This window comes from Notothenia rossii (genome assembly GCF_949606895.1).
Source record: "Notothenia rossii genome assembly, contig: scaffold_586, whole genome shotgun sequence".
Taxonomy (NCBI): Eukaryota; Metazoa; Chordata; class Actinopteri; order Perciformes; family Nototheniidae; genus Notothenia; species Notothenia rossii.
In genome coordinates this window covers 1-10,982 of record NW_027639458.1, presented here as the reverse complement: position 1 = coordinate 10,982, position 10,982 = coordinate 1, and the positions used below count along the sequence as shown (strand labels likewise).

General features: G+C 42.3%; 1 protein-coding gene and 1 long non-coding RNA gene across 2 annotated transcripts; one reads left to right on the top strand and one right to left on the bottom strand.

Moving 5' to 3' along the window:
- Positions 1-264: 264 nt before the first annotated feature.
- On the top strand, positions 265-4,493 carry LOC307027836 (creatine kinase M-type). The gene is made up of 8 exons (XM_079696186.1): positions 265-412; positions 1,704-1,911; positions 2,021-2,175; positions 2,360-2,492; positions 2,707-2,878; positions 3,283-3,406; positions 3,496-3,685; positions 3,998-4,493. The coding sequence occupies exons 2-8, from the start codon at positions 1,719-1,721 to the stop codon at positions 4,174-4,176; spliced, it is 1,146 nt and encodes a 381-aa protein (XP_079552312.1). The 5' UTR covers positions 265-412; positions 1,704-1,718; the 3' UTR covers positions 4,177-4,493.
- Positions 4,059-10,976, bottom strand: LOC307027837. The gene is made up of 3 exons (XR_013804774.1): positions 9,921-10,976; positions 9,347-9,391; positions 4,059-8,627 (listed from the first exon to the last, which is right to left on the bottom strand). It is a non-coding gene; the product is annotated as an uncharacterized lncRNA (long non-coding RNA).
- Between the last annotated feature and the right edge of the window lie 6 nt (positions 10,977-10,982).

Here is a 10,982-nt window from a genome sequence, read left to right as displayed (position 1 = left end):
TGGTCTCCAACGACAAAAGTGAAGCTCAGCTTTTTCAGTTCCTTCAAGTCCCCCCCAACACCACCTCTGACCTACCCTTGTGACCCCTGCCCCCCCCCCACCCCCCCCCCTCGCTCAGATACACACCACCATTTGGTGTTATCTATGGGCCAAGGGTGGGGGGGTGAGGGTACAGCAGCAGTGGCCGTCTTGGATGTCTGAGATGTAAATGCGTCCCTTTCATAAAGTGTTCAGTACGGTGGGTCTAGCCAATATGGGCGCGGCAGGCACTAAAATGGACAGCCAATGGCTGAGGGTCTTCCCGGTATATAAACAGGGGGCAAAGCCTTTCAGAGTTGGGTGACCCTATTTTGACTGTGGTGAACAGGATCTGATCCCAAGGATTGTTACCTCTTTCTTGTCTGCTGTGAAGGTAAAGAAATATCACAGAGATTATACCTTTGTAGTTAGGAGGTGGTGCAGATATTTGGAGACGTATTCGGAGAAACATTCAAACAGTTAGATGGAGAAAATGTATTGTTTTTGGCTTTTTACCTCTGTGATGAAGAGTTTGGAACTCAAAGACCCTCAGGAAATTGAAGGATAAATGCACAACATTTCCGGATGTCTGCATCCATATGATTCTTTTTAGGATATAGAGACCTACTGGGTATCAGAGGTCATTCAATTTGGACAGTTTCGTCCGATTGATGATATTAAATGAAAATATGCAAGAACATGATGTTTTAAATTAGATGTAGCTGCATTGCGGTGCATTAACTTATCAATACATATAGTTATTTTCCCTGCAAATGGTTCTTTCCTCTGGACGCCGATTTATGGGGACAGGTGTTTCACAGATAAGAGTAAGAGACTGCCTGAACTTAAGTCATTACATTTCAGCTATTTAAGAGTCACATTTAAAGATGGCATTTTGGGATTCAAACGTACAAGATAATTGCTCCTGCGATAGAGCTGATAACTGCATCAAAAATGTTACTTAGTTAAAAAAATTGGCTTATTACCAAAATGCTACACTGCAGTTCGCTACAGACGGTATTTCATTTGATGTCGTACGTGCGTCATTGCATGCGCCAGTCAAATGTAAACTTAATCAGAAGTGATTAAATCTGGTTGGAGCATGATGGCATGGACTGAAGGGAAGAAATGGGCAGCTGCTAAGACTTCTGTAAGAAGTTCAGCATAGTGAGTGACAACTTTAAGTGATGCACTAAGTGTCTGAATATGCACACTAAGTGTTGATATAAGTGATACAAAGAAGGGCTTTTTAAAGGGGATGCATATCTAAAACATGACAGGCAAACACTTGCATATTTATGTGTCAAAATGTAAATTGGAGAACTGGGGTTGTGCGTGTAAGAATTCAAATACTTCTTTTACATGTGAAGGACATTTAAAAAAAAAAAAAGGGTATGCCGTCAGATGTTCTGATGCTAAAAATACACAGCCAACACATGCTCCACCCCAACTCTATTTCAATGGGACATCTGAGCCGTCGAGAATTGAGTGACACTTGTTACCACGATTCCTCGGATTCCACTAAACCTCTGCAGCTGTCTTGCAAAATAGCCAATAACTCCAAAGTTTTGTTTTTGTGGATGTCCAGATCACCTTCACAGTTAGTGTCAGATTAGAATGAATTGTTTTTCATAATCCAAAACATCTGTTCAACTTAATTCATTCTCTTTTTCCTGTCTTTGCAGTGTTAGAAAGCAATCATGCCTTTCGGTAACACCCACAACAACTTCAAACTCAACTACAAGGTTGAGGATGAGTTCCCCGATCTGTCCAAGCACAACAACCATATGGCAAAGGTGCTGACCAAGGAACTGTACGGCAAGATTAGAGACAGGCAGACGCCTAGTGGCTACACCCTGGATGATGTCATCCAGACTGGTGTCGACAACCCCGGTGAGTCAAGAGAGACACCTACATTCAGATGAAACAAAATGACCAAATAAAACCTGAAACTTGTCTCACAGTCTCATCTTATGACATCTGCTTTCCTCCATGTCTCCAGGTCACCCCTTCATCATGACTGTTGGCTGCGTTGCTGGTGATGAGGAGTCCTACGAGGTCTTCAAGGATCTGTTGGACCCCATCATCTCAGACCGTCATGGTGGATACAAGCCCACTGACAAGCACGTGACCGACCTGAACTTCGAGAACCTGAAGGTGAGAAACAAGCACTAGATGGATAAGACTATAGCATGTGAAACTGAACACTACACAGGATCATTTAAATGATTTGCACAACTTTAAAAAGACTAATAGTAACTTATCACCTGGTGATGCTCACTGGCTTCTGTACATTTGTGGCCTGTTTGACTTCATAATCACACTTGATCATTTTCATTAGGGTGGTGACGACCTGGACCCCGCCTACGTTCTGTCCAGCCGTGTGCGTACTGGCCGCAGCATCAAGGGCTTCACCCTGCCCCCCCACAACAGCCGTGGCGAGCGCAGAGGCATTGAGAAGCTGTCCGTTGAGGGTGAGTTATTATTAGTTTTAGTACATATGCAAAGGGTTGTGTAGGCTGAGTTAGGATCCGAGTTGGGCTGTTTTGAGGGTAAGAGAAATGTATGCTTCCCTTCTTTTAATGCTCGATCATGTCATGTCAATTTAAGAAGAAGCTTTCATTGCTTAGTCTTTCCTGTTTAGATAGATCACAACAGCTGGTTACAACTGTGCATCTGTCTCTGCAGCTCTGACCAGCCTGGATGGAGAGTTCAAGGGAAAGTACTACCCCCTGAAGTCCATGACTGATGCCGAGCAGGACCAGCTGATCAACGATCACTTCCTGTTCGACAAGCCCGTCTCTCCCCTGCTGACCTGCGCTGGAATGGCCCGTGACTGGCCCGACGGCAGAGGCATCATGTGAGTGTGACCAATGTTGTTTTCAGCAGCATGTTAAAACAAGGAATTGCACATGTGACAATAAAGAGTAGAAAATAAACAAACATAAAATGCAAACATCTCAAAATAGAACAGAACTAAAAAGTAAAATATACACGTTGACAGTGAAAGTTCAACAATCTATAGACTTTCTGTCAAATAAACACTATGAAGGGGCAAATTACAGCTAACAACATTTAAAATGAGGATATTATTAACATTAATTGCGCAAGGAATAGCATATTATATTCAAAATATATCTAAAATGTACAGTATGAAGAAAGGTCCAGTTATAAGTTATAAGCTTTGAAACACTTGAAACTCTCATTAAGGATTATGTTTCTCCAACAACTGTTTGCTGATCCTTTGCATCCATCTTCTTGCAGGCACAACGACAACAAGACCTTCCTGGTCTGGGTGAACGAGGAGGATCACCTGCGTGTCATCTCCATGCAGCAGGGCGGCAACATGAGGGAGGTCTTCAAGCGTTTCTGCGTTGGCCTGCAGAAGGTAGATATAAATAAAAACAGGGTAAAAACAAACTGAGTTTGGATCACTGCTGGATGTTTCTCTGACTCTTCCCTTTACTCATTTTCCAGATTGAGGAGATCTTCAAGAAGCACGGACATGGCTTTATGTGGAACGAGCATCTCGGCTACATCCTGACCTGCCCCTCCAACCTGGGAACCGGCCTGCGTGGTGGAGTCCACGTCAAGCTCCCCAAGCTGAGCGTACACGCCAAGTTCGACGAGATCCTCAGCAGGCTGCGTCTGCAGAAGCGCGGCACAGGTACAAATATCCTCCACTCTTCAGTCCGCACTGAAAAATGTAAAGGTTTACTTTATCTAAGTGTATTATGTCAAATCACATCACTGTATTAGGTTAGTTGAAAGCAATATTATTAAGTTGAACTAAATATTTTTTATTTCTACTTAATATTATTGCTTTCAACTAACCTAATAGTCATGTGAAATCTGGTGACATAATACATTTCATTAAAGAAAACGTTTTTTCAGTGTGACAGAACCATGAGGATCTGACATTCTGCAACATTCTGGGATGTGTAATCTGACCCTCATCTCTTTTCTTCATCCTCTCCAGGTGGTGTGGACACAGCCTCCGTGGGTGGTGTGTTCGACATCTCCAACGCTGACCGTCTGGGCTCCTCCGAGGTGGCCCAGGTGCAGCTGGTGGTTGATGGTGTCAAGCTGATGGTTGAGATGGAGAAGAAGCTGGAAAAGGGAGAGGCTGTCGACGGCATGATCCCCGCACAGAAGTAAAGAGGGACAATCTTGCATTTACCTCACGACCATTCAGGTGCAAAGGAGCCAGCTGACGGGCGTGCAGAGGAGACAGAAGCTTACCAGAGACTATTGACTCTGCTCGCCTGTGTCTTCCTTCCAGCTTTTTGGTTCCTCTGCCATCCTTCTTTTTGTTCTCGTTCTCCTGTGTTGGTTGGTAACATCCTGGGATCAGCCTCCACTGAGCTGGGCTCGCCTAGCAGACGTGGTATCACCTACTTTTTCTTATGAAAAGTAAACATTATTGACGCTGTTCATATTGCTCAATAAAAAAAGTACCCCATGAAACAACTAAATGGATAATTTTGATGATTTGTGTGGCAACATGAAAATAAGAAATAACAGTCACAGTTTAATCTTCATATATTAATTCTTACTTTGCCAGAATATCAAAAGCTATGACCAAATATTCAGATTGAGACACCAAAATAAAGAAAAAACATGCCAACATCAGTGAATTTTATTAATCTTCAGCTCCATGTTTTCCTTATAAACCACAACCACTCAATCTAACTTTACAGTTTGTTTCTGAAGGGAGGAATTAAACAGCAGAGCAGTGTAAAATTACTCATACAGGTCAAACTGCGTGTGTTCTTCAGTCTCTTCCTTTTGCATAAAACATTAACTGTTTCCAAAATCAGTTTTGAAATGACAGTGCATGTTAAATACTGCACCCCCTGGGGTCTTAATACTGTACCAACCACCATCTAAACCAGACCAGGGACACACTGTCTCTGAGCAGGTACACACACGTTTACTCAACAACATTTTCAAGAATTTTTCACAGTAGATTCCACCTTAAGAAAATCCGTCTTATACTAAGAGTGAGTTGTTACACTAAGTTATTTACTGTTGAGCTATTATCACTTCAATATTTTCCACTGCAAGTTTTCGCGAACAACCTGTTCATATTTGCCTTCAGGAGACAGTGATGTGACATTTCTATGGCTTGAATGCAACTCAACATTTTAGGGACTTATTGGGATCGGTTTAAATTTAAGTTGGAATAGAAGCAAACGGCACAATTTATTCCCAATGTAAGGGTCCTTGCTGAATCTACAACTGAATATTTTTATCTTCACACTGCACATCGTGATACTTTCCAAGGCATGTCTCAATACTTGTCAGAACTCAGAAACCCATCTTGAGTGTACTAAACCTATCCTCTAGCAAACAAGGTGGAGTGAAATCACTGCATTTCACCACAGCCTTCCTGTTTGATTTTGTGAGCGGGGAAGGGCCAGGTGCTACATTTAGCATAATTTCCTCGTATTAATTCATGTCTATAAAACAAACGTGTCTTCCAATCCTAGGTGTGCATCATGTTCAATTTTTTCCCCTAAAACCCAAACTCTGAAGTCATGCAGGATTGCAGGTTGGTTTTGTTTCCCATTGTCACTGACAGAATCTGTTTTAAACTAGAATTACTTCCCTTGCTCTAGCTATAAATAAACCTTGAGCTCTAAGATATATACTATATTCATATATTATATACAGCCATCAACTGACTGATATAAATCCTGTTTTTTTTTTTTAAATGATATAATTCTAAAAAATAAATAAGGTACCTGTGCAAATATCCACAAATTGAAGTGTTTCACATTTAAGACATTGGCGCCCTCCAGTGGCTAGTTCTCGGTATTACCTGTACAGGTACACTGGAAGGAGCTGATTCAAGTCAAAGCAAAGTGCATTGAGGTCTATATTACCTAATGCTAATATACACCACAATGAGAAACGTCCAGGGAGAGGACAAGGACAGACTCCTGGTGTCCATATGGGTGTCTGCTTCTCACCCTGAGGGGGACAGGTTGACAGCCCCCCCTGTTGGGCTTCATGAAACAGCACACACTAACAGGACTGAGGAGATGTCATACATGGGTCTACAATGTGAGATTGTGGATGATGGCCGAGTGTTTCTCAAACGAAGAGCTGAGGAGAGCCACATGTTCATCGTGACGATAGAAAAAGGTCGGTGGTACATACCAAGGTGGTGGACAGCTAAGGTTGGCGTCCCTTCAAATGTAGGGAGTCGGGGGGGGGGGGGGGGAAAGGGGGGTGGGCTGTTTAGGGTCACCATGAGCAAAGCCACAACTGAGAGATAGTATTAACAGTAAATCAGCAGCCAAACAACATGATCTCTGTAGCCTACGTAAATATCACAGTACGTTATTCACTAAAAACAGGGAGGGAGAATAGAAAGCCGTCTCAGTGTTTCCGTCACTCTCTAGTTTTCTTTAACATTAAATATGAAGGCGCTGGGGGTTGTTCACTTAAAAGGCAACAGGACTAACAAGAAGAAAACACTGTGCACTGCCTTCATCGTGCCTTACCAGATTCAGAACCCCCCCACCCCCCTCCTGCAGACCAGACACCGAAAGAAGAGGGTGGACATTAGAAGTGCATGTTTCTGTGTATGTGTGTGTAAAGGTGTGTGATCTGAGAGGTCTCGCTGTTTGCTTTTGGTGTTTCCCATCAACATACTGAGAAGCCTGAGGTGGGAACACATGGCACAGAGCAAATAATTCCACTGATAATAAACCAATCCTACAGTACCTCAGTTATTCTAGGGAGGGAAAGCGTATGGATTTGGCGAGGGCTTGGTCTGCACAACCACTACATTTGTTTAAATCACCTGAAGCAGTGGGGGGCTTCTGTTTAGAAAGATATTCTCAAGTATGTCACGTCTCCAGTATAATGCTTTTGAAGAAAGGTATGAGATGAAAAAAGGGAGAGGGGTCATCAAGTCTAAATGCTTTAACCAAGTCTTACTGACCGGCACTGACAGACAATGAACCCAGCCAATCAGAGAGCAGCACCTGTGCATCTTTAAGAGAAAAAAGGCATTCAATGCAGACAATGGTATTGAACTTATACAACACTATGCAGTGGTGTAAAGTAACTTAGTAGATTTACTCAAGTACTGTACTTCAATACAATTTTGAGGGACTTTAACTTTAATTCAGTATTTCAATGATATGCTACTTTGTACTTCTAATCCACTGCAATTCAGAGGTGAAAGGTGTACTTTTACTCCACTACATGTATTTAATATATTTGGTTACTGGGCCAATCTGCAGAATGAGTACTGTTAGTTTTGGTACTTTAAGTAGATGTTGGTAATACTATTAATACTATAGTGAAAGATGTAAGTACTTCTTCCACCTTCTGACCTTATACTATTTAGCTAAATCAGCTGTATAATATAATGTTGATATCAGTGTAGAAAGAATGGCACCAAAATATTCCCTTTTTCTTGTTTGTATAATGTGTTTGCAAACCATGGGGTTTGTTTCCCAATTTTAAATGTCTGCTAGTCCCATACAGAGAAGTGAATATGATGGAGTAACGGCATTCTATTGGTTCATGAAGCGGAAGAGGCCCCTGTGATTGGTTGTTTCAAAGGCCTGTCACCCCTCTCCCACTGACCTTAATCCAGTGCACTCGTCACTGATGTATGTTCGCTAATCGGAGCAATGCAACCCTGTATGGCTACTGTGTGATCACTGAGTCGGACCATATCTGCGATTGTGCATCTTGTTGTCCCTAGGTGATGACGAGTCAGCATATAATCATTGGTTAGTGGAAAAATGCTGTGACGTATAAAAGAAGAAGTTAAAAGAAGGAGATGGCTGGTCAGGAGATGACGTTTGTGAACAAAGACCAAAGACCAGAGCAATAAATAACAAAATAAAGAGTCATTATGGCTAGAGTAGCAATAAAAAATATCCATCTGATCCAGGTCCAGTAGGTGCAGGTGCTCAGCTGGCTGAGCTGGGGGGTTGATTGGATGGAAGGGGGGGGCCCTCAGTCTGTGTGACTTTACGGGCCTGGTGTGTGTGTGTGTGTGTGTGTGTGTGTGTGTGTGTGTGTGTGTGTGTGTGTGTGTGTGTGTGTGTGTGTGTGTGTGTGTGTGTGTGTGTGTGTATTTGTGTGTGTGCAGGGGGGGTATTCATGAAAGAGACAGAAGTCTTTTCTTCCGGGTCCAGCCCCTCGCCTATTATTTTCTCCAATATTTCCAACCCCCCCTCCCCTAGCGCAGTCACATCCACCCTCATTCACGCAAAAACACACACTCAAACACATCCTCCATTCAAAGTTCAAGGTCCTTGGAGATTTGGGTAGCAATGTCCCGAAAAGCTAGCGGTGTCCCCCAGAGTCTCGTGTAGCGCACCCCGTTAGAAGTCTCCGAGGTGCCTGTGGAGAGATGGCACACCTCGGCCTCGAAAGCAACACGGCCCCCCGCCACCCCGTGGCTGCAGGAGAGCAGGAAGGGGCCGGCGTGGTGGACCTGGCAGCCACAGCCGAGTGCCGCCTCCCGCAGAGCCAGAACCACCTCCGCAGGGTCCCGCCGCACCCCCCCCCTCAGATCCCAGCCACGTCCGACGGCCCGGGGCTCGGACGCTTTTTGATACCCAGGTAGATGGCAACTGGGGAGAGGGGGGGAAATCAGAAAAATGTTTGATGCTTATTTTTGGAGATATTCACTGATCTGTATGATCCAATCAGAATCAAAAAGCCTTTGTCCTACAGTAGGGAGATTTACAGTGTCCAAGGCAGATAAAAAGGCAAAAGGAAAAATAGCAGACTTAATTATGAAATAAAAAGTTAAGCAAATGTTATTAAGAATAGAAGCAAATAAGAACACCATGTTAAAAAATAAAGTAGCATTTTTTTTGTTTAAGTAAGTGAACATATTAAAGTATTGTTCGAGCCGGTTAAAAAACATACATATACAAATTGTAACAAAAAAAGGAAATTGAACATATCTGTATATTGCACAATATACTAGCCAAACATTTATTGTATTGCTGTTTCTTAGTATAATTATTTAAGTTAATTAAAGCAGTTAGTTCATTAGTATGCTTTTATTTTGAAGGCAGATTTGGGCGACGGGTAAAAAATAGTATTTTATGCAAAGGCAGGAGAAGAGGTAAAGCGTTTTTTTTTAATTTATTGTTTGATTATTGGAAAGAGAATTATATGCACAAGCTATTCCATTGCCTGGACATTGGATTTACTCTCTAAGACTCAGTGTGATTTTGAGATTTCTTTTTATTTCTTAGCAACTCCACTTATGCTACACTATTAAAACAGAAGTGAGCCATCATCTATCTTCTATTAATGCTGCTGCAACATGGGAACTGACCTTGTGACCGCAAATCGCCTGATTCCCTCAGATTCATTTGTGACCCTGTAGAGGAACGGACAGAGTGAGAGGTTACACCCCACAGAACAATGAGCCTTCTGAGCCACAACTCTCAATGAGATGTCATTCACTAGTGGATATCAAACCGTTACAGCAAGCAAGCATCAACAACAGCGAGCACCAAAAAGTCTCCTCACCTTACAGAAAATTAATTTCTCAACGTTTTTATAGCATGCACATCTGCAGTCCATTTACCTTGTTTACCACACACTCCCATCCACTCAACATCACATGTAATAAACATTTAATCATTTTCAACCCATCAACCAATAAAGACTGGTTTAAGCCAGCCTGTAATGACAATGACACTCATCCTGAAAATGAGAGTTAAAACAAACAAATCCTCCTTGAATGCAGCATGCTTGTAAGCGAGTGTGTGGGATCTTCACAGTATGAGGATGATTAACAAGTCATGCGGATGAGCAATAATTCATAGATAGAGGTATGAGCACGCAGTCAGACAGATGGGGCGGCACAGGCAGACAAGAGAGAAGCCAGAGACATGGGAACTTACTAACTGTTTTTGATCCTTGTGGAAGAGTACAACCCGACACTGATTTGTTTGAGCCCTGGCGCTTGGACGGGTCAAGGTTGACCCTGATGGCATGACAGGGGAAAGCACAAGAAGATAAAGATGGAGAAAAAGAGGGAATACGGGGTAAGAGAGAATATAATTGAATCACAGGGGAGCAAGTAGTGGAGAAGAGTGCAGTGCAGCAGCTGATTGGCAAGGATAAAGCTGAGGTTTGATAAGATTAGACATGTGTGTTTATGACGACAGGGAGGGGGGGGGGGGGATAATCCAGGGCCACAGAAGGGCTTGCCGAAAGGTCAGGGTGATTCAAAGGTTCTGATAAGCATGGATCCATATCCAGGCTGCGCTGTAGTTGAAAGGAAGAACTGCACAACAACGCTACACAATTTCATATGATAAATATTGGTTTAATGTAACGCTATTCTTTTGATGACATATTTTAAGTTTGAGCAGCTGAATCAGCAGAAAATGTGCATAATCTATCCAAAACAAGCAATGCAAACATCAATTGTACCACTTTCTCTGTGAACATATAACAACATTTTGAAACCTGGAATCAAATAAAAGCTATGCAGGGAGGAGGTAGGACGGATTGAAGAAACTGATAAGGACAACTGTACAAATCTAGACTACATGTCCCAAAACTCCCTTATAAACAGTTAGAAAGTGAAATAATAACCGTTTTATTTAAGCCGTAATATAACTTGTTATCTGAATAGTTTGACATTTTAAAAATAATAATTGTAGACTAGGGTTACATAAGAAGATTGATACCACTCTCATGACTGTATGGTAGATGTGAAGCTAAAGCCAACAGACGGTTAGCTTAGCTTAGCACAATAACTGAAGACCAGCTAGCCTTGCTCTGTCCAGATAAAAGATGAAAAAACACCAACCAGGATTCTAAAAGATGCATCTTTATGTATCTCTTTTTGTTGTTCTAAGTAGTGTTGTGAAAATAAAAAATGTCGATTGTTTAATATATGGATTCTGAATGTAATGCCTTTAATTCTAATTTTCAGAAACAGTACAGCGGTACCA